Below are 23184 nucleotides of genomic sequence, written 5' to 3' on the forward strand. Positions count from 1 at the left end.
TGTTAACAAATATTCCAAGTTGCCACATAACCGTGGGCACGGCTTTCCGAAAGATTAAACCCTGCAGGGGTGCTCCAACTAGTCCATCACAAATGATCACGGGCCGCAAAGTGATACGTCTCAAACGTATCTATAATTTTTGATGGTTTCATGTTGTTATCTTGTCAATTTTGGATGTTTTATGTACCTTTTATATCTTTTTTGGGACCAACTTATTAATCCAGTGCCAAGTGCCAATTCCTGTTTTTTCTGTGTTTTTGACTCTTTTCAGATCTGATTTTGGAACGGAGTCCAAACGGAATAAAATCCCCGAAATAAATTTTTCCGAAACAGAAGAAGATGACGACAACGGTTCGGTTGACGACAAGGTCGGCACACCTGACCGCACTGGAGATGGCGGCCACGGATGCCTAAATCCGGTATAGTACGCGGGCGAGGTCGTTGGATGTCATTACAAAGTGTATATGTGCAGGGGATTAGATCATCCAGACGCGGTGATGACGAACTTGATGCGAGGTGGTTGGATTTCCAGCGAGCAATGGGTCGATTCACTGCAGCGAGGCAGTAGAGGACAGTGACGACGTAGTGGAAGGCGACCTCAACAATGGGTTGGAACAGAGGCAGCATCTGAGAGGCAAGGGATTGGGAAAAGAAGAAATATGAGTTATTATGACGAGGGAATCACACAAACGCGCGTCAATACCGGGTGGTTATTAGGGGCTTTGCTACAGATACAAAAATCTTTTACAGAAAGTTACAGACGCGCTGATGTATGAAGATTTAGTTGGTTGTTAGATGGGAGCCGGCCCCATCCTGAAAATTACGGGGAGAGATTAGTTGTGAAAAAGAGAGGAATATGTAGAACTTCGGTAACTATGTACAACATAAATCTACTCCCTCCGTTTCAAAATATAAGACCTTTTAGATATTTCAGTAGAAGACTACATATGAAACAAAATAAGTGAATCTATACTCTAAAATATGTCTATGTATATCCGTATGTAGTTTATAGTACAATCTTTAAAAGGTCTTATATTTAGGAACGGAGAGAGTAGCATTTTTGGGTTATTAGGGAAGGAAGGAATTAAGTTATAGTTTCTCGTCTAGGAAATCAAGCAAATACCAACGGAACAAAGCAAGTCTGATGAATGGATTTCATCAGACTACTGGTAAGGGCATGTACATGAGTTTAGACGGCTACTGTCTATTACAATCATCCACGTCACTTACAGACATTAGTAAAAATTCCCTCTACAATGGACTGTCTCTTTGGTGTCTATAGCTCTCTGAAATTACCGCATTATAGTAAAATTTATTTCAATTATCCACCTTCATCAACAACCGCTCCAGACTGTGAAAAAACTGACGACGGCGTCGGTACGACTGTCCAGCGTGATGCATCCCAAGAAAAGATGTGGGTTGAAGAATCGCAGCTCTCAAAGCTAGACCATCGTCGTCGCTGCAGATCGAGAAGCAGATAGTTTAATCTAATCAGGCTCTCCTTGTAGCATAGACATCTAGTGTGATGCCTAGCTAGCTAGATGATCCCTGATCGATTATTTTTGTCGCTGCAGCTCATCGTTCGTCATACGCGGCATCTATCCATCCCGACAGTCCGGCGGCTCCCAACCGTGCAGGTCTTGCCGGAGTAGGTAGCGACGGAGAAAAGCAAAAACTGTTCGTGGATTGAATTTGTGGAGGACGGGATTTGACGGTTTGTTTGGGAAACGGAAAACTATACAGACGCCCAGCCGTACAACGGCAAATAAGTCGACGATAGCTAGCGAATTTTCAGGTCTATAGACCGAATTACAGACGTCTTTTTTCTTTCTCCTTGTTCCCTCTCCTCTAGCTAGACAAATATCATACGTGGCATGTGGTACAGACAGCTGAATGGATGTCGTTGTACATGCCCTAACCGCCGTGCGGTGGCACTTCCTCCCCTCCCCTCCCCTCCCCTCCCCCTCAGCTTGTTCCGGAAATGGCGCACCACCTCCTCTCCACTCCTCCTCTCCACCACTAGTTTACTTTGCGATTCCTCCACTCCGTCTTCTCCTTCGCCCGGTCGATCGGATCCAATCCACCGCGACATACGCACGGCCAACCCCATTGCACCCCACGGAGAATTTCCAGTTTGATGCGACAACGGGGCGGTGGTGAATGCAGCAGCAGCAGCGGCGGCGGCGATGATGCTCGGCCTCGTGCAGCTGCTGGTGGGGTTCGTCGTCGCCTGGGAGGCCCTCGAGTTCGTCCTCCGCTATGGCCTCCTCCTCTCCACCCTCAAGCTCCTACTCCTTGCCGCCTTGGTCGCCGCGGCATCGTGTGTCGGCATCCTGTATGCGCTCTTCTTCTCTCTTGCTCTTCACATTTCTTGGGATTTTCTCTCTCCAAATCTAAATAAACAAACAAATCGTTCGTTGCAAACGCAGCTTGTCTGCCAAGGCTCTGGCATGGGTGCTCCGTCGCACGGCCAAGCTCTCCATCGGCTGCCGCTCCTATGGTTTCAATTATCTCAGGGGCATCACCATTAACTCTCCTAAAGTATGCATCTCCCTGCCCTGCTTTATTACCACACTACTAGTAGTACTAGTACCCAGCCTCATCATCACTTTTTTATTACTTGTTCATCACAACCAGTGCTAATCCTTCTTTTTTCAGGGACCGCTCCAGTCCTTGTCTGTCGGTGAAATTAGACTCGGCCTGCGCAAGCCACTCACTCAGCTGGGACTCGCCATACTAACTCAAGGCCCAGTCCTGCAATTGCGAATTTCTGAATTGCACATTGTGCTCAGGCAACCCGCCAAATCTGCAAACAAAAAGAAACCTGCCCGGCGCAAGCCAACCTCAGTCTCATCGCCCAAACAAAAAGGAAATTCCAAAGGCCAAGCAAAATGGAGGCTTATAACAAATGTTGCCAGCCTTTTATCACTTTCTGTAGTGGACCTCAGGCTCAAGGTACCTCCCTCCCTCCTCTGTCAAATATTTTATGCTGTCCGATACTGCATTGCATTGCAGGCTAATCTTTTTTAATGCAACACCAAATAGGACTAGTTAGTTCCAAATAACACCATATTTTACAATTCTCCTTTCTTGTGTTATTTTTTATCTTTAGTCGGGGATTGCAATGCTTTCGTTCAAGTTTGGCTATTTTCTGACAACATCACCACTTTAGAATTATCACAACACCTTCTGTTTTCTTGCAAATATGTACATATCCTTAATATTACTTTTGACGGAAAACTTGTCATTTTCTTACCGTAGGATCCAAAAGCTGCTCTTGGCATCAAGGACTTTAAGATTGATTTATCTAAATCCGGGGCACTGCATCCAGTTCTTAATGTTCAAATACACCTGATACCTTTATTTGTACAAGCGTTAGAGATAGATGGCATTGAAAATGATACTTCATCACCATTTAACAAATTGGATTGGTGGGTGAGTGGACAATATTCTTCAGCTGTGGACACTTCTGACTGCAGCTCTTTCTTGCTTGAGGATATAGCACTCTCGTGTGAGCTTCATCAGAGGTAACCCCTCAAGGAGATGCTTTGCAAACACTCCCGACACTGTATGGTCATTTTAGTTGGAAAGTATCCATTGATGGGTAGTATCTCCGATGTTTTGATTGAGTAGTAGTTGTTGGTGATTAACTGATTACTAGTTTCATCGCATGGCTCCGCGCAGAACTGATTGCTATTTGCTGTACCTTTTCAATGCTTCTTACTGCAACCTAACCATAATGTACTCATGTGAACCATAGCAGTCAAAAATATAATTTTGTAAAACACCTTCTGTGATTCAACTTTTTCCACTAATACAACACATGGTAGATAAGGTGGTTTTGCCTATCGATAAGTTACTTTCTGCACCCCCAGAACTTATCGATAAGCCTCAAAGGAAATTGTATTTTCAGTCTACTTTTGTTCAATGAAGTTCAGGATATGAATTATCACAAGGCTAACAATCAGGGTCATATAACAATTGTTCTATGCCTATGTGAAGCTTAAATTGCTACCTTACTGTTATAATCGCATTTGTGGAACCCATTCGATTACAGAAACTGCATGCGTTGTAGCATTCGTTCTTGTGAAAGAACAAAAATTTGACAATTTTTGTTAAGAGTGTATATGTGTGGTAGTGTGATGTCGGTACCAGATTGAGTTGGCTTGCATTAGCTCATCTCCTGCACTCCTATATATTGGCCCATTCAGCCTCAATACATGTCATCCACTTGAGTATTCTGCAGTTGTAACATTATTTATAACACTCTTTAGGGATAAAGGAATTAGAGTCAAGAATTTGGATCTGATGTCTGGTCCAATTGTTGTGAACCTGGAAGAAAAACTATTCGCCAAGAAGCCTTCTGCTTCTACTGTTGCTGATCAGAAGGATGAATCTACTGTGGATAATAAACCAGCTGCGAAATCTGAGGGGAGCAAGCTTTTGTCATTGAATAAGAAGATCGATTTGATTCCTGAAAAGGTTGTATTGATTTCCTGTAGTAACCACTGATGTTTACCATTTTTTATTATATATGGGCATTGTCTTTCTCCATATATAGTTCTATGCTTTCTAGCCTCTTCTTCTTTTGAAGTTATTAAACAAGACCCGCATAGACCACCTTTGTTCACCAAATGGTTGAGACCATAATATTCTTAGTTATATTCACTTAGCTCCGCAACACACAAATATTTTTGTAGGCTAGATATAATTCGAATTCCTGATGAATGCACAACCAGGCTAAGATGTGTTATTCTTTATGTTTTCAGTTACCTAACTACTGTTCTCCACTTGTAATATTTTAGCATGAAAAATCAATCCTCTGCCTCTTAATACATTTAACTATGACTGTTTGATTGAAAACATGCCAGTACTCTAAGAAGTGTCCAACACAAATATCATGAGCTGATATGATGTAACATGTAATACATGTACTTTAGTTCATAACAATTGTATACTCCAGGTGCAATTTCAAATATTTATTGTTGGCATCACCTCAGCAACTTCTACATTGCCATTTGAAATTGTTACATTTACAATTTTTTGAATGTAAGTTGGCTGCCGGGTTACCATTCACTAAAATGTAGTTGTTCTTTGGAAGGTTAGCTTCAATATGTCCAAGCTAGATCTGAAGTTTTTGCCAAAGGACCATGGCCTCTCGATGAACAACGAAATCGGTAGCATTTCTGTGAGACTTATGAAGTCACAGCCTCAGAACGAATTAGGGGTGGCTGCAACACACCTTTGGTTGGAAACTGACGTGACAGATATTCATGTATGTTTCCGTGTTCTCCTATGAGTGGTCTAGTTTTTTCAACTTAGATTATGTTATGATGATTATTTGTTTTTTCAGCTTCTGATGGATGGTTCTACAACTGTATTAGACGTAGTGAAAATTGCAACTGTTGTCTCAGCTAATATTCCCACTCAGGTCAGTCTAGTTTGCTTGCAGTGTAAATTTGTACTACTGTTAATCTAATGATTTCTCTAAGAAATTCCTGCTGGCTTCAACTCGACCTTTACTGTAAATTGCTGCATTTGTTGGGAAACATTTCACGTATGAACCAATAGATTTGCAGTTCTGTTCATAATTTTGGCTCGACAAGGTCTCCGTGCAAACAAAAGTAATATAACTATGTAATAAAACTACCATTACACTAGTTGTATCTTCTAGTGATATAATGCAGCCATATCCACTTTTTTTGAAATATCTGTCTGAGGTATTGCTTTGAGATAATTAATTAGAATACCTAGGTGGACTTGCGTGGACCCATAATTGCCAATATATGAATAAAGAAAATCTTGGTAATTTGCATACTTAGGACATTGCTAAAGCTGTTTTCATGGCCAATAGAGTGAGCCCAAAAGCTTGGTGTGTCTACCGTGTGTAGGTAATGTTAGGTACAGTGTCATGTCTTGCATTCATGCATATGCATCCTCACATGTGCAAACAAAGGAGGTAATCATATGGTTAGTTCTTATAGGATTGAGCAAATTGTAGGCTGTCTTGTCCTTGTTTTCAGGAAGACATTTTTTTTTCACTTCTCTGTTTTTTTAAATATTTTTTGTTGTGTAATATCTTTCTCATGGCATATGTGTTGATGCATTGCCTTTTCTCAGTCAACAGTGCCAATTCGAGCGGAAGTAAATATCAAGATCAGTGGGGGCCAATGTAATCTTATTATAAGCAGAATTAAGCCACTGATCTTGATGAAGTCAGCTAAAAAGAAGCCCCTTGTTGTTCATGAAAGTCCACAACAAGACAAGGTGCCCAAAGAAAATTTAGCACTGGCTTTGGTACTTACATTCTCAGTACCAGAGTTGTCTGTTGTGCTTTATAGTCTTGATGACATACCTCTGTTCCATGTAAGTTCCTTATCATGTGCTCTGTTCTACTCTGAATGTCCATGAGTCTTTGAATAAGTCATGTAACATGACTGCTTCATTAAGCTATACTGATGCTTGATATACACAGCACCAATCATGAATTATTTCAATGTGTTGTTTGCTTCCTTTTTACATTAATAAGAAGAATATTCTCAAAATGCTCCACATTTGTAATGACTGAGCCATTGCAATATGATTTCATGATCAACGCATTTGAATGTCATGACTGAACCCTGGTAATGTAGCAGTTGCAAATGATTTCAAGGTGTTCTGGGTTTACATTTGTTCTTTCGATATTTTTACATTTGTTCTTCCGATAATAACTCCATTTTAAGGTATCATGTGTGTTATTGGTATTTCAGCATTTACGAGGGAAATTAATCCAGAACATTCCTAGTCTATGCTAATTTTAAATGGAACCAATCCTTTACTTACTAATACACTCATGGAGGCCAAATGCTAGATTTATTTCTGCGATATTCCTTGTCATAGCCATAGCAATGCTATATCAAGCGCTACCTATTCGTAGTTATTACTTTCGTAATAATAGAAATTGCTGTCTGCCCACATTCCCATTTATCATGACCATGCCAACATGATTTAATGAATTATGAGATTCATGTCTCCTTAGTACTGCAGAAATATTAAGGTTACAAGCTTTCATGTGTCCAAATTATGAATCACATCAAATTGGTATGTTGCCATTTTATAACTACTAACCCTAGCTGTAAATGCTGGATTATGCAGTGTTGCTTCCTGTCTACTTATTTTTCTGCAAGTAAGTTGGTAAACCAAGGACCTGAACTGCATGCAAAGCTTGGAGAACTAAAATTCCTTGTTGCTGTGAAACATCAACAGTTGATAAATGAAAGCATTTCGGGCACCTTACTGCACATTAGCCGCTCAACTCTTGATCTGGAGAAAAAGGAGGCAGGCAAAGATAGCGGCGTTGACCATGTTAAATCTGCTCTCTCTGTTAATATATCTGGAATAGGAATGCATTTCTGTTTTTATTACCTTGAGTTGCTTTGTACAACCGCAATGTCCTACAAGGGTTTTTTGAAAAGCATTCGCCCCCCTAAGAAACGACCTGTACACGAGACTTCTCAAAAATCTACCAAGAATGCTAAAGGAGCACAGTTAGTGAAGATTAGTGTTGAGCAGTGCTCTATTTTGTATGTTGGTGACATGAGGCTTGAAGATATGACCGTAGCAGATCCAAAGCGTGTAAATTTTGGTTCACAGGGTGGCCGTGTTATGATAATCGATGATGCTAATGGTGGCCCAAGGATGGCCTATGTAAACTCGACCAGCCTTGCAGATCATAAGCATGTTAACTTCTCCACTTCTCTTGAGATTAACCGATTTGGTGCAAGTCTGAACAAGGAAAAGCACTCCATGCAGGTTGAACTTGGAAGATCCAGATTAGCACATAAAGAATATCAGTTTGATGATAATCCTGCAGAGGAGGTTACACTTTTTGAGGTGCAAAAGGCAAAGTTCGTCAAGCGTTCTGGTGGGCAGAATGACAATGCAGTCTGCTCCCTCATCAACGTGACAGATGTAGCAGTCAGGTATGAGCCAGATCCCTGTCTGGAATTACTTGAAGTAGCCACACGGCTTAAATCTGTTCTGCACAGGCTGAAACTCCAGAATTCTGCTACTGAGGTAAAAGATGAAACAGTGCACATGGATGCTTCGACAAAAAAAGATCCTACAGACAATAGCCAGCAAGAGAAGGCACAAAAGAAACGGGAATCAGTTATTGCCATTGATGTGGAATCATTGAAAATTTCAGGTGAACTTGCTGATGGGGTTGAAGCAATGATTCATGTCGGCTCTATTTTTTCTGAGAATGCCAAGATTGGTGTTTTGATTGAAGGGGTTGCAGTTACTTTTTGTGATGCACAGCTTTTCAAAAGCAGCCGTATGCAGATTTCACGCATCCCGATTTCTGTTTCGGACAGCCTTCCTGATAAGAAGTTTCAGTCTGCAGCTACATGTGATTGGGTTATTCAATGCCGAGATGTTTATATATGCCTGCCTTTTAGGTTGCAGCTGCGTGCTATTGATGATGCAGTTGAGGATACATTGCGGGCGTTTAAACTTATTTCTGCAGCGAAAACATCCGTATTATTTCCTGAGAAGAAATCTAGCAGCAGCAGCAGTAAAAAGGGCAAATCAAAATCCACGGTATTTCGGTATGTCAGGTTAATTGTACGTGACCTCACAGCAGAAATTGAAGAAGAACCTCTCCAAGGTTGGCTTGATGAGCATATGAGTTTAATGAAGAATGTATTTAATGAGTCCATAGTTAGGTTGGATCTGCTCGATCAGCTTGAGTCAGCCAAAAACAAAGACTCCCCCAAGGCAAAATTGGATGGCTCTGTTTCTGAAAAGAGCAATGACAGCCCTGATGTTGATGCGCCTGGCGTGCAATCTCTTGAAAAGCTTAGAGAAGAAATCCATATACAGGCATTTAAATCATATTACCAGGCATGTCGTAAGTTGTCAGTATCAGAAGGGTCAGGTTCATGTTCAAGTGGCTTCCAGTCAGGATTTAAGATGAGTAAACAGAGAGCATCAGTGATGTCAATCTGTGCAAAAGATGTTGATGTGAGCCTATCAAAAATTGATGGGGGTGATGAAGGAATGATTAGTTTTGTTAAAAGTGTGGATCCTGTTTGTGCAAAAAATGATATTCCATTTTCCCGGTTGTATGGCAGCAATTTTACTTTGAAAGCTAAATCATTATCTGCATATATAAGAGATTACACATTTCCACTCTTTTCTGGAACCTCTGCTAAATGTGATGGACGGCTTGTGCTTGCCCAGCAGGTTAGCCTTTGATGCTGTTCGCTCCTTTCATTTATGGAATACTATTAGAACTGTGAACTCATCCTTTGGCAGTAGAAAAGAGGAAGACTTACTCAAACATCATATAGCTGTAATTTCTCTCTTTGTTCAAATACATAATTTTGTTCATAGCTAGGGAATTAAAAATAATTTCTGAAATATGTACTCCCTCCGTAAAGAAATATAAGAGCGTTTAGATCACTACTTTACGAAAGGAGTACTTCATACATTTTTATTTTTTTGTCCTGGTCAAATATCACTTCAAATTATATAATAATTTGTTTCTGGTGGCAGGCGACTTGTTTTCAGCCCCAAGTTCGACAAGATGTTTATGTTGGGAAATGGTGGCGAGTAAATCTGCTACGGTCCGCTACTGGCTATACCCCACCGATGAAAACATATGCTGACATACCATTGTCCTTTCAAAGAGGGGAGGTCTCTTTTGGAGTCGGCTATGAGCCAGTTTTTGCCGATATAAGCTATGCTTTTACATGTGCATTGCGGAGGGCAAATCTAGCTAAAAGATGGTACTTTGAGCGCCCCGAACCTCCTAGAAGAGAGCGCAGTTTACCCTGGTGGGATGATATGCGGAACTATATCCACGGTAAATTCAGCTTATGTCTTGCTGAAACAATGTGGCATCTCCCTGCTGCAACAAGTCCTTATGAGAAACTAGATCAATTGCTAATCACAACTGGCTATATAGAAATACGATATGTGGATGGTTATGTCAGTCTGTCTTCAAAGTGTCTAAAGGTGTACATCACTAGCCTAGAGAGTCTTGCGAAGAAGTGCACTCTAGAACCTCCACCTCACACAACTATACCTTTCCTTGAAACACCCTCCTTTTTCATGGACATTGCAATAGAGTGGGGATGTGATTCAGGCAACCCTATGGATCATTATATATTTACTCTACCTGTAGAGGGAAAACCGCGAGACAAAGTACTTGATCCATTTCGGTCAACTTCACTCTCACTAAAGTGGAGCTTTTCACTTAAACCTAGTACTGCTGAACCTATGGAGAGTAAACAAAAAACCCAAGCATCTTCGAATGATTCTCCGACCCTGAATGTTGGAGCTCATGATTTGGTCTGGCTATCAAAGTGGTGGAACTTATTTTTTCTTCCTCCCCATAAATTAAGACTTTTCTCTAGGTTTCCACGGTTTGGAGTTCCTAGATTTATCCGGTCTGGAAATCTTCCACTTGATAGAGTTATGACCGAACAGTGTATTCGTTTTGATGCTACATTATTGCAGATCAATAATATACCACTACAGTCTGATGATCCTGCTAAAGGTTTGACATTGCACTTTACAAAGCTCAGATTGGAAATTTCTTCCAGTCGTGGTAAGCAGATTTTTACTTTTGACTGCAAGCGCGAACCTCTTGATCTTGTCTACATGGGCATAGACCTGCACTTACTGAAGGTATTTATTAATAATACTCCTGAAGAAACAAGTTCGAAGGATGCCCAGGTAGAAAGCAAGAGTCTGCATGCCAAAGTTGCAGATAATCCTGCTTGTGAAAAGAGCAAAACGAAAACTAGATCGACTGAGAAAAGCCGGGATGATGGATTTTTTCTGTACTCTGATTATTTCACAATACGAAAACAAACTCCCAAGGCCGATGCTGCTAGATTATCAGCATGGCAGGAGGATGGCAGGAAAAAATCTGAGGTGACATCATTCAAGTCTGAGTTTGATGGGGGTGATGAAAGTGACCATGAGCAATCAGGTAGTGATGAGGAGGGGTTTAATGTTGTTGTTGCTGACAATTGTCAGCGAGTATTCGTTCATGGATTAAAAATTCTATGGAGTCTAGAAAATAGAGCTGCTATCTTATCTTGGGTTGGTGGTTTAACCCAAGCATTTCAGCCTCCAAAACCATCTCCTTCTCGCCAATACACCCAAAGAAAGATTCTTGAGAAAAAACAGGCAATTAAAGAAGCTGAGATGTCTAATGATGGTGCTCCCAACTCTTCACCCTCAGCATCACAGTCTTCAGATCCTCTCCAACAAACCAAGAGTTCAGACCCAGCTTCTTCCATCGGATCCAGCAAGCTAGAGCCAACATCGAGTAGTGAAACTGGTATGCTTATCACACAATCCCTTATCGTGCTAGCTGTTTGCACTGACCCCAGAACTAAGTTGGTATTTTTTTTGTTTTATTACTTAAAAAATGGTTTAGTAGCACTAAACATTTGGAAAATTTGGCAGCTGCATTGATAGTTTTCTTACTTTGACAAGTAACTTGTGATGTAGCAACGAAGCCTTCAAACAGTAGTGATTCTGAAGATGAAGGCACGAGACATTTCATGGTTAATATTGTCCAACCTCAGTTCAATCTGCATTCAGAAGAAGCAAATGTGAGTATTCTGCTGCCCTGCTTTTTTGGCAGTTCATATTTTGAAGCACTTAACATTTTAAGAAATATCGTATTGTTTTTCCTTCAGTCATGTTTTAAGAAATAACATATTAATAGTTCATATTTTGAAGCACTTACCATATTTTAAGAAATATTGTGAAAAACCCAAAACTATGCACAAACCTTTATCTTCAGCACATTACCGGCAGATAGTGGCCATAACCAATGTTACCCATACAAGAAACAGTGGGCCTAAGCTGATAGTGTTTTTTTATTCGAGAAAACGCAAAAGACTCTTTGCGTTTCGTTTCATTGAAAAGATGGAAAGTACAATCCTCCTAAGAGGCTGGTTTTCAGTCTGCTAAATAAGAGAATTTGAATAACAAATGACTTTGAGGTGATTTTCACGTTTTAATGGGCCAGAAATTCGTATTTGATTTTAAAACATAAATGCAACTACATTTTATATTTGAATCTCATAAGAAATACTTCCATATAATTGGATAATATATAAATTTCGACGAACTTAAGGTCCCGTTTGGAACATACGATTCCCATATGGATAAATTTGTAAAAATCCTACTCAGTGAGAATGGATGTTCTGATTAATATCCTATGAAATTATTATTTTTGAGAAAACGCTGAAGATTTGCATTTCTTTCCATTGAAAAGGAAGGAAGTCAGTTACAGAAGTCCAAGAATGGACGGTGTGGTGATCAGGTTACAGACTCTTAATGCACATCCCATTAAGGGGGCAGAACCACTCTAAGACCCGCGGCTCCTGCCTTTGCCAAGAGGCAGGCTTCCTCCTTTATTCGAACCATAAGCGTGTCGAGGGAGGGTGTCGCGTTGTCGAATACGCAGCTATTCCTATGCTTCCACACCATCCATGGAACAAGAAGCGCGGCAGATTTCAGGGCTTTGCGCTGCAGCTGCGGCGTGTTGGCCTTGTCGCGCCGCTACCAGCCCATGAGAGTGGGCTCCTGGTTGGGGATCGTCGTCAGTATGCGTAGCCAGGCTAGCGTCTCGTGCCATGCCTATCGAGTGAAAGGGCAGTGCAGCAACAAGTGCCAGATCGTTTCTGGCGCCTCAACCACTGGCGCGTTGCCAGCTGTCCTTGCCAGGCCCGATGTCGCGCCCTAGTGGTAGCGTAAGAGCAAGTACAATAGAGCTGAGTCAGCTGGCTATAAGGAATAAAGTAGTATATTTTTGCTTAGTTGGAGGAGAGATAAGAGGAGAGAGAAGGTAAGCGGGCTCTTAGTTAAGAGCCAGCTCTAGCACGTGCTCCTAGGCACTTTGTGAGAATGAAAGGTGGGTCATATTAGGGATGAAAACGGAGCGGAAACGGACGGAACTGAGTGCTATCACATTTGTTTTCATATTGTTTTGCAGAAGTGGAAACGAATACAAAAACCCCGGAAATGAATACGCAAACAGATACTACCGAAAACAGACACGGAGCGAATACAAAGCGGATACAGAAATAGAAGTGGGCGTTGACCAGAACTTTAAAACCCTTGAATCATAGAGTAATATAAACTACAACAAGAATTAATAAATTGCTAACATGTCTACAAAATAATTTGATTATGTTAGCAATATATCCTAGTATTGTATTATACATGACAATTGTCTATAGGGTCTAGCTGAGTATATATATGGTAGTATAAGTTGGGCCTTAAATGATCCATTATGCTCATTGTGTCATTGGGTGTTATTTGATGGTTGGGCTACAAAGTACCCGTAGGCCTATAGTAAAAATGGGAAATTCCATATTCACGGAAACAGAAAGTTCCATTTCCACATATGTTCCACCGAAAAACATTCTTCCGTTTTTGTTTCCGTTTTCGCATTAAAAATTCCATTTCCATTTTCGTTTTGCAAATTTCCATTTCCGCTTTCATATTTCCTCTCCGTTTTCATTTTTCCTCCGGAAAAGCGAAAAGTTTCCACTCCATTTTCATCCCTAGGTCATATAATAAATAAGTAGTACACTCTTCTAACTAACTATTGTATATGTTAGCTATAAGATGGGCTATAGGTGACATGGCATGAGCTTACAGCCGGCAGCCGGCTCTACTATTGTAGTTGCTCTAAGCGCTGCCCTCCTGGCCCGTAGTCAAGTGGGCTTATCTTTCCTTTTCCCCTTTCCTTTTCTGGCACGGTGACGCCGGCTGTGGGATCCAGGCTGACCGGGCCACGACAGCATGTCGTACCTTGGCTGAGCGGCCGAACACGCCACCGTGTCGGGCGGGTCAGGCCGTCCCGTCGCCGTGGCCATACCGTCCGTGCGGGAGCTTTGGTGGCTGATGCGTCATCCTAGGTTGTCCACCGCCATGCCGTCGGCGCGGCCGGTGGGCTGAGGTTTCGTGCGTCCGTGCTTGCGGCCGCGGCAGCGTGCGTGTCCAGGGCCGTGGCGATGGGCCTGGGTCATTGTCGTTGCCGGCCCCTCGGCCCCGACCTGGGTCCGTGCCGGGTGGTGCGCAAGGGGGTGGGCCTTGGAACATCTCAGCGCGGACGATGGCAATGGAGATGGAGAAGGTGAGTGTCCGGATGGATGGTGTGTCGGTGCTCAGGCGTGCGGGGGTCCACTTGACGATTTCCAGGATGGCGGCACGGCGGATGCCAGTAGGGTCATGTGCGCGCCCGGACAGGCGAAATGAGGCAAGGTCGGCACGGGAGTAAGTCTGGGGGTGTAGGCGCTCAATCCAGTAGCTCCTCCCAAGAATGTGGTTGACTGTGGAGAGGTGCCAGGCCTGAGTAGGGATGCTGCGGAGCTCGAGCTCGACGCGGTATTCGAACTCACCGGAGCCTGCATGGGCAAGCTTACTCCAACGACGCATCGAGAGGGGGAAGCGGGGCAAGCTGATGAAGTGCTCGCCGGCGAGGCGGTCCATGGCAGCCTGCAAGCCGAAGAGGATCAGGAAGTCCTTCGGGTGCTGCGCGTACACAGTGAAGTCGCCTTCGACCAGCCCAAAGGAGTCAAAGAGCGCCACGGCTACTTCGTTGTCAGAGACGTGCGGGCGATTGCCGGTGACGGAGGCCACCAACGCGAGAGTCAGAACCAGCTCCGCCTCCATCTCCACGGTGTGCGACATGATGATGCGCTCCGGCCCGGACGAGCGGGCGTCGGTCAGTGGCACTGCCGGAGTTGCTTGTGGGGGCGGCGGCAGGTGCGCGGCTTGTGGGCGCTGGGGCTCCACGGCGGCAGAACGGGAGCTACCAGGTGAGGTGCGGGGCCGCCGCTCCGCGTTCCGATGGTGGTCGTCGCATGAGCGAGAGTCATGGCTGAAGGTCAGGACGTCGTTGGTGCAGTCCTGCACGCGGTGGTGATGGTCCAGACAGCAGAAGCAGAGCCCGGCCACCGCTTCGGGGGAAGGGTGTGGGGGCGGCACAGTTGGCCACCACGGTCGGGTGTGGGCGGCGGCGCCGGTTCTTGCGCCTGGGCAGCCAGAAACCATCCGTGTCAACCGCATCGGCGTCAGAGGACCGGTGCGCCTCGGAGCGGGGGCCAAGGGGGCTCCTGGTCAGCTGTCTGGTCGGCGCCGCGGGGCTAGGGGCAGGGGGCGCCAACGGCGTGGAGGGAGCTGCGAGGCGGCGGGCAACGTCGTAATTGGAGCACGCGGAGGACTCGCTCCCCGAGTCGAGCCAGCGGTCGCCGGAGGACGCGCGCTCGCCTGAGAGGGTCGCTCTGTGGTCCGCGCTAGAGGACGCCATGGCAGGGCAGAGGCGGGGCTGGGAAGGGAGGGTGGGCTACCGGCTGGGGTTTGACGGCGGCGGGGCTGGGGGCTACGCGGAGCTAGGAGGGGGGGGGGGAGTGCGGGGGAGCACATCAGGTTACCGCTCCTATGAAATTCTCACGAAAACTTCACAATTTCAGTACGATGGATTGCAGGTACATAGATTGCATGTGAACACTCCTTGACAGCTAGGGAATTTACTTTCAAGCTCATTGTTTGTTACTCCTTACTAAGTGATGTGTTTATGGAAGAATGGTTTCAGTTTTGATAATACATATAATTAGGAGCACTGTTGCAATGATTGATATATCTGTTACAACTACATCAGGGTAGGTTTCTGTTAGCTGCTGGTAGTGGACGGGTGATGGTTCGTTCATTTCAATCAGTTGTACAAGTTGGTCAAGAAATGTTTGAGAAAGCACTTGGCGCCAGCAACGTATCCATCGGAGAGACCAAGCCAGAAATGACCTGGTCACGTTTTGAGGTTTCTGTAATGTTGGAGCATGTTCAGGCTCATGTTGCTCCAACTGATGTTGATCCCGGTGCTGGTATTCAGTGGCTGCCAAAAATACATCGCAGATCGTCAGAAGTCAAAAGAACTGGTGCTTTACTTGAGAGGGTATTTATGCCATGCCAAATGTACTTCCGCATCACAAGACACAAGGGAGGAAATCCTGAACTAAAGGTCTATTCTCTGCCATAATTTGATGTTGCTTTGCACCATTTCCGGAGCATCTTTTGGCATAGTCAGTGCCTCAGTGGAGGTAGCAAGTGTACGTGTTTACTGTTTTTTTGGCGATGCAGGTCAAGCCACTGAAAGAGCTGGCATTTAACTCTCCAGATATAACTGCTGGTATGACATCACGCCAATTTCAGGTTATGATGGATGTTTTGACTAATCTTCTCTTTGCAAGAGCTCCCAGGTATTCTGTCTATCTTTTAATACTTCCAATTTAGTATTTGAATACTATTATGCTATCAGTACCTTCACAACAGATTGGGAAGATCTAACGTGGTAGATTCCTTGACAAAATACTAGGAAATACTCCGATAATGATTATTGGGTGTTTGTTCATATGGGTATGAACAAACGATGAACATTCTTTAGTTTTATATGAGCTTTTGTCATATAATCCCTCCAGTTGTGGTGTTTGTTCATATGGGTATGAACAAACGATGAACATTCTTTAGTTTTATATGAGCTTTTGTCATATAATCCCTCCAGTTGTTAAGCGATGAAGTTTTAGACATTGACACAGTCTCCAATATGTATCTTTGACCGTTATTTTTTGTAGCGTAGTATATATGAAAAATTCTTTATGAAAAATCTTATGGGTACTATTTTGACCTTACAAATCTAAAAAATAGTTTACATAACTGTAGTCAAAATTATTATTTTTTTGACCGAATGCTTTTTGGGAAGTCGTGTATTTACGAATGGATGGAGTATCACTTGTCAGTGCTAAATATCAAGTGTGATATATACTCTCTAATCTATATAGAACGTAGGATGCCTTCGCCCATGTGGCCCATAAATCCCTTCTGCATATCTATATTGCTAGTTTGAACAAGTTACACATTTATCGATGTTTAAATCCATTCTCATGCTCTCTAATATGGTATAGATTTGGGATAATCCCTAGAATCCACCATGCTTTGCTCATCAACAGGCTTCAATCACAATCACACCACCTTTCTCTTTTCTAGTACTTACTGCAAAAACTTACCGACCTGCCACCTACCAAGTGCAAATTCTACAAAATACTATCTCCAAAATCCTATTTTTGTGACCTAAAAATCTCCACATTCCTTGTTATTAGCCATTTTAAACTGCACATGATAGACTGGAGTTGGCACTCCCGTGGAACTTATAAACATGAATATATTTCTTAAAATAAAAACCAAAATAAGTTAATTTAGTTCGTAATAGCATTTTGGTTTCTGCTAGCTTTATTCATCTGTAAACTTGACTGGGCAATATATCTATTGGGTGCTATTTGCTTCGTACTAATGAAACTACTCGGTTTCTCAGAACTCGGAAGAGTAATGTGTGCTACCCCCTTGATGATGATGATAGCGATATTGCTGAAGAATCTGATGCAGTTGTACCAGATGGAGTCGAAGAGGTCGAATTAGCGAAGATCCATGTTGAAGTAAAAGAAAGAGAACGGAAGATACTCTTTGATGATATCAGAATCTTGTCTACCGGTAGTGAATTATCTGGTGATCCGAGTCAGTCACCAAAAACCAATGATTCTACATCAATTGTTACTGGTTCAAAGTCAATGCTGGTACGTACGGGAGTTACACTTGTTGTCTGTCCACACAGGCATAAATTATATTTTACAAACAACAACAACAACAACAACAAAAAGCCTTTAGTTCCAAATGAGTTGGGGTAGGCTAGAGGTGAAACCCATAAGATCTCGCGACCAACTCATGGTTCTGGCACATGGATAGCAAGCTTCCACGCACCCCTGTCCATGGCTAGTTCTTTGGTGATGCTCCAATCCTTCAGACCTTTCTTTACGGACTCTTCCCATGTCAAGTTCGGTCTGCCCCGGCCTCTTTTGACATTATCCGCATGCTTTAGCCGTCTGCTATGTACTGGGGCTTCTGGAGGCATGTGCTGAATATGCCCAAACCATCTCAGACGATGTTGGACAAGCTTCTCTTCAATTGGCGCTACCCCAACTCTATCTCGTATATCATCATTCCGGATTTGGTCCTTCCTTGTGTGGCCACACATCCATCTCAACATGCACATGTCCGCCACACCTAACTGTTGCACATGTTGCCTTTTAGTCGGCCAACACTCAGCGCCATACAACATTGCGGGTCGAACTGCCGTCCTATAGAACTTGCCTTTTAGCTTTTGTGGCACCCTCTTGTCATAGAGAATGCCAGAAGCTTGGCGCCACTTCATCCATCTGGACTTAATTCGATGGTTCACATCTTCATCGATATCCTCGTCCTTCTGCAACATTGACCCCAAATATCGGAAGGTGTCCTTTTGAGGCACCACCTGACCATCAAGGCTAACATCCTCCTCCTCCTCCTCGTGTATTGTAGTATTGAAAGTGCACCTCATGTACTTGGTTTTAGTCCTACTAAGTCTAAAACCTTTTGATTCCAAGGTTTGCCTCCACAACTCCAACTTTCCGTTGACCCCCATCCGACTATCATGGACTAGCACCACATCGTCCGCACAGAGCATACACCATGGGAAATCTCCTTGTATATCCCTTGTGACCTCATCCATCACCGAGGCAAAAAGATAAGGGCTCAAAGCTGACCCCTGATGTAGTCCTATCTTAATCGGGAAGTCATCAATGTGGCCATCACTTGTTCGAACACTTGTCACAACATTAGCGTACATGTCCTTGATGAGGGTAATGTACTTTGCTGGGACTTTGTGTTTCTCCAAGGCCCACCACATAACATTCTGCGGTATCTTGTCATAGGCCTTCTCAAGTCAATGAACACCATATGCAGGTCCTTCTTTTGCTCCCTATATCTCTTCATAAGTTGTCGTACCAAGAAAATTGCTTCCATGATCGACCTCCCAGGCATGAAACCAAACCGACTTTTGGTCACGCTTGTCATTCTTCTTAAGCGGTGCTCAATGACTCTTTCCCATAGCTTCGTTGTATGGCTCATCAGTTTAATTCCACGGTAATTAGTACAACTCTGAACATCCCCCTTTTTCTTGAAGATTGGTACTAATATACTCCGTCTCCATTCTTCTGGCATCTTGTTTGCCCGAAAAATGAGGTTGATAAGTTTGGTTAGCCATACTATCGCTATGTCCCCGAGGCCTCTCCACACCTCAACGGGGATACAATCAGGGCCCATCGCCTTGCCTCCTTTCATCCTCTTTAAAGTCTTCTTGACCTCCAAATCCTGGATTCGCCGCACAAAACGCCTGCTAGTATCATCAAAGGAGTCGTCCAGATCAATGGTAGAGCTCTCACTCTCTCCATTGAACAGCTCGTCAAAGTACTCCCGCCATCTATGCTTAATCTCCTCGTTCTTCACCGGGAGTTGATCTGCTCCGTCCTTGATGCACCTGATTTGGTCAACATCCCTTGTTTTCCTCTCTCGGATCTTGGCCATCTTATAGATGTCCCTTTCGCCTTCCTTTGTGTCTAACCGTTGGTAGAGGTCCTCATACGTCCGACCCCTTGCTTCACTCACAGCTCGCTTTGCAGCCTTCTTTGCCATCTTAAACTTCTTTATGTTGTCTGCACTCCTACCCAGATATAGGCGTCTGAAACAAACTTTCTTTTCCTTAATTGCCTTCTGGACATCATCGTTCCACCACTAGGTATCTTTAGCTTCTCTTCTACTTCCCCTGGACACTCCAAACTCCTCTGAGGCCACCTTACGAATGCAAGTCGCCATCTTCATCCACATGTTGTCTGCATCACCTCCTTCCTCCCAAGGGCCCTCCTTAACGACCCTCTCCTTGAACTCCTGAGCTACCTCCCCCTTGAGCTTCCACCACTTCGTTCTAGCGACTTTGGCACGCTTGTCCCGCTGGACATGAATCCGAAAGCGGAAGTCAGCAACCACAAGCTTATGCTGAGGGACAACACTCTCTAGGTATCACCTTACAGTCTAGGCATGCACGCCTGTCTTCTCTTCTCGAGAGGATGAAATCAATCTGGCTAGAGTGTTGCCCACTACTGTACGTCACTAGATGTGATTCTCTCTTCTTAAAGAGGGTGTTAGCTACGATCATGTCGTAGGCTAGCATAAAGCTTAAGACATCTTCTCCTTCTTGATTCCTAATGCCATAGCCAAATCCCCCATGCACCCCTTCGAAACCTGTGTTAGATGTGCCCACGTGGCCATTGAGGTCTCCTCCTATTAAGAGCATCTCGCCAATCGGTACACTCCTAACCATGTCCTTCAGGCCTTCTCAGAACTCCCTCTTGGTGTTCTCATTGTGGCCTACTTGTGGGGCATACGCGCTGATAACATTGAGAACTAAGTCCCCAACTACCAGCTTGACCAAGATAATCCGGTCCCCATGTCTTCTGACGTCTACCACTCCATACTTGAGGCTCTTGCTGATCAAGATGCCTACTCCATTTCTGTTTGCAACCGTCCCCATGTACCACAACTTTAAGCCGGTACCCTCCACCTCGCGTTCTGTCCCCTCCATTTGGTCTCTTGGACGCGAAGGATATCAACGCCTCTCCTCACCACTGAATCAACTACCTCCAGAAGCTTACCTGCCAGAGACCCTACGTTCCAACTACCTAAGCGAATCCTCCTAGGCTTGGCTAGCTTCCTTACCCTTCGCACTCGTCGAGTCAAATGCGAAGACCCTTGCTCATTTTCCACTACACCTGGGCGCCGATGTAGCGCGCCACTAAGGATGCGACGACCCGATCCTTGCTCACTTGCCACCGTATCCAGATCACGATACGGCGCGCCACCTAGGGGGTGATGGCCTGGCCCTTGCCCATTTTCCACCACACCCGGGTTCCGATGTGGCGCGTCGTTGAGACGGTTACGCCCCAACGATAGTTTTTTGGGTTTCATCTCAATAAGAGTGGCTGAGTTTTGACGTTGGCTCGCCAAGCCTATCACAACCCTCCTCCATTACCCGGGCTTGGGACCGGCTATGTTCAGACAACATAGGCGGAGTTATAATATTTTGCTTCCTGTAAATTGTATTTGTTTGTGAACTTCCATCTGTTTTTTTTTTCATACTTCACACTAATGAAGCAAATATTTAATCTTTCATTAGCATGTATCTTATGAATAAAATACTTCATTCTGAGTTTACCATCATGGCTTTTGCTAGGTAAAACGTCTGAAGAAAGAACTTGTGAATGTTCGAAATGGTAGGAAAGAAGCATATTCTATGCTAAGAAGTGCTATGCAGAAAGCTGCACAGTTGAGGTTGATGGAAAAGGAAAAGAACAAAAGCCCTTCATGTGCCATGAGAGTTTCGATCAAGATAAACAAGGTCGGGTGGAGTATGTTAGCAGATGGAAAAGCCTTTTCTGAAGCTGAGATAAATGATATTGTAAGTTTATTTTTTTTCTCCAGCCAAGCATAATCTTAAATTTTTGACTTCTAATAGCTCATAAGACTAGGAGTACCTTTTCAAAAAATGGCGGCGAACAATTATCTGTTGAGAGAGAGAGAGAGAGAGCAATGCACCTCGTGCTGTTGTTTCTGGTGTGAAGCGGCGCATCTGACCAGACATGGTCTGGCTTCTCTGCTAGGTCACTGGAACTGGCCTGGACCTCAAGAGGGGTGATAAATATCAATCATTCCCATCTTGTCAGATGCTAAGCTGCATTCTCTTGTTCCCAGTCTCTTAGTCTTCTAGTCAAGCAATCTGCGATCTGTTGCCCTGAGCTCACAATACTCTATCTTGCTAATCCCAGCATTCAGTTTTTACTTGACAAAATCTCCACATGTTTGGTTGTATCATGTTGAACTGAGTTGTTTGCTATGTTAATTACTGACTTGTCGCACCATACATTCATACAACTGGTCTTCAATATTTTCAACTCTTCTAATAGATTCCTTGTCCATAGTAACTCACTCAACCCTCGAGACATGGCTCTGTATTCAGCCTCTGCAATTGATTTGAAAACAATTGGTTGTCTCTTGCTTCTTCAAGACACTAGATTTCCTCCTATGAAAAACACAATGGCATGAAGTTGATCTCGTGTCATCCAGGCAGCTATCTCAATCAGCATCACAATAACCATCCACGACAAGGTGTCCATGATCTTGTATATCAGTCCTTTCCTAGGAGAACCCTTCAAGTATCTCAAGATTACTGCCTCAAGATGTTCACGTCTAGGCTTATGCATCATGCATATATCTGCTCATAACACTTACTACAAATGCAATCTCTGGTCGTGCACGACACAGGTACAAGAATCTTCCCACCAATCGATGATATTTTTCTTTAAACACCAGATCACCTGATTGGGCAGACACTTTATGGTTTTGATCAATTGGGGTTGAAGCAGCTCGACAACCTAGCATGCCAACATCACAGAGGAGGTCATGCGTATACTTTCTTTGAGAAAAAAATTATTCCTTTTCCAGACCTGGCCACTTCTATACCAAGGAAGTACTTGACTCGACCAAAATCTTCAACTTCAAAGGCCGTACTCAGACAACCCTTTAACCTTGCTATCTCTACGTCATCATCACCGGTGATAATGATATCAACATAAACTGCAAGGATGGTTATTTCACTTTAGTGTGTCTATAAAACAATGTATGATCACCATTGCATTGTCCATACCCCATGTCACACACCGTCGGTCTAAACTTGTCAAACCAAGCTCTTGGAGACTGCTTCCGTCCGTAAAGGGCTTTCTTCAGCCTGCATACCTTTCGAGCAGTCTCAGAAGTTGAGAACCCAGGTGGAATCACCATGTATACCTCCTCCCGCAAGCAAGTCCCTACGCAAGAAGGCATTCTTCACATCAAGTTGGTGTAATGGCCACCCGAAATGCTGCACAGGATATCAGAATCCTCACGGTGTTCATCTTTAGTACTGGAGCAAAGGTCTCATTGTAGTCAATGTCGTATGTCTGGTTCTACCTCCTCACCGCAGGCCTTGCTTTGTATCTTTCAACCTTTACTTCTGCACTCTGATTCACAGTGTGTACCCACTTGTAGCTGGTTGCCTTCTTTCCTGTTGGAAGGGGTGTTAGTACCCATGTCTCACATAGAGCCTCCAGCTCTTCCAGCATGGCCACCCGCCATTTTGAGTCCTCCTTTGCCTTCTTCCAGTGAATCAGAATTGACAGAGACTGGGGAGAAGCAACAAATGCTCTGTGGGCG

General features: G+C 43.8%; 1 protein-coding gene across 3 annotated transcripts in view; it reads left to right on the plus strand.

Moving 5' to 3' along the window:
• The first annotated feature begins 1929 nt into the window (after positions 1–1929).
• The window catches only part of LOC123448441 (protein ABERRANT POLLEN TRANSMISSION 1-like), a 35292-nt gene continuing 14037 nt past the window's right edge, over positions 1930–23184 (plus strand). The window contains exons 1-16 of one of the 3 annotated variants that reach the window (XM_045125336.1): positions 1936–2335; positions 2430–2541; positions 2659–2955; positions 3262–3527; positions 4275–4482; positions 5102–5275; positions 5354–5431; positions 6121–6366; positions 7135–9225; positions 9538–10594; positions 10700–11335; positions 11509–11612; positions 15680–16036; positions 16156–16274; positions 17384–17642; positions 21170–21394. In XM_045125336.1, coding sequence (XP_044981271.1) covers positions 2187–2335; positions 2430–2541; positions 2659–2955; positions 3262–3527; positions 4275–4482; positions 5102–5275; positions 5354–5431; positions 6121–6366; positions 7135–9225; positions 9538–10594; positions 10700–11335; positions 11509–11612; positions 15680–16036; positions 16156–16274; positions 17384–17642; positions 21170–21394 — 6378 coding nt within the window. In that variant the 5' untranslated portion in view covers positions 1936–2186. Of the gene's footprint in view, positions 2336–2429; positions 2542–2658; positions 2956–3261; positions 3528–4274; positions 4483–5101; positions 5276–5353; positions 5432–6120; positions 6367–7134; positions 9226–9537; positions 11336–11508; positions 11613–15679; positions 16037–16155; positions 16275–17383; positions 17643–21169; positions 21395–23184 lie in introns of all 3 variants that reach the window. The other 2 variants (XR_006631770.1, XM_045125335.1) reach the window with 2 other exon arrangements.

Source organism: Hordeum vulgare, chromosome 4H (assembly GCF_904849725.1).
Source record: "Hordeum vulgare subsp. vulgare chromosome 4H, MorexV3_pseudomolecules_assembly, whole genome shotgun sequence".
Classification (NCBI taxonomy): Eukaryota; Viridiplantae; Streptophyta; class Magnoliopsida; order Poales; family Poaceae; genus Hordeum; species Hordeum vulgare.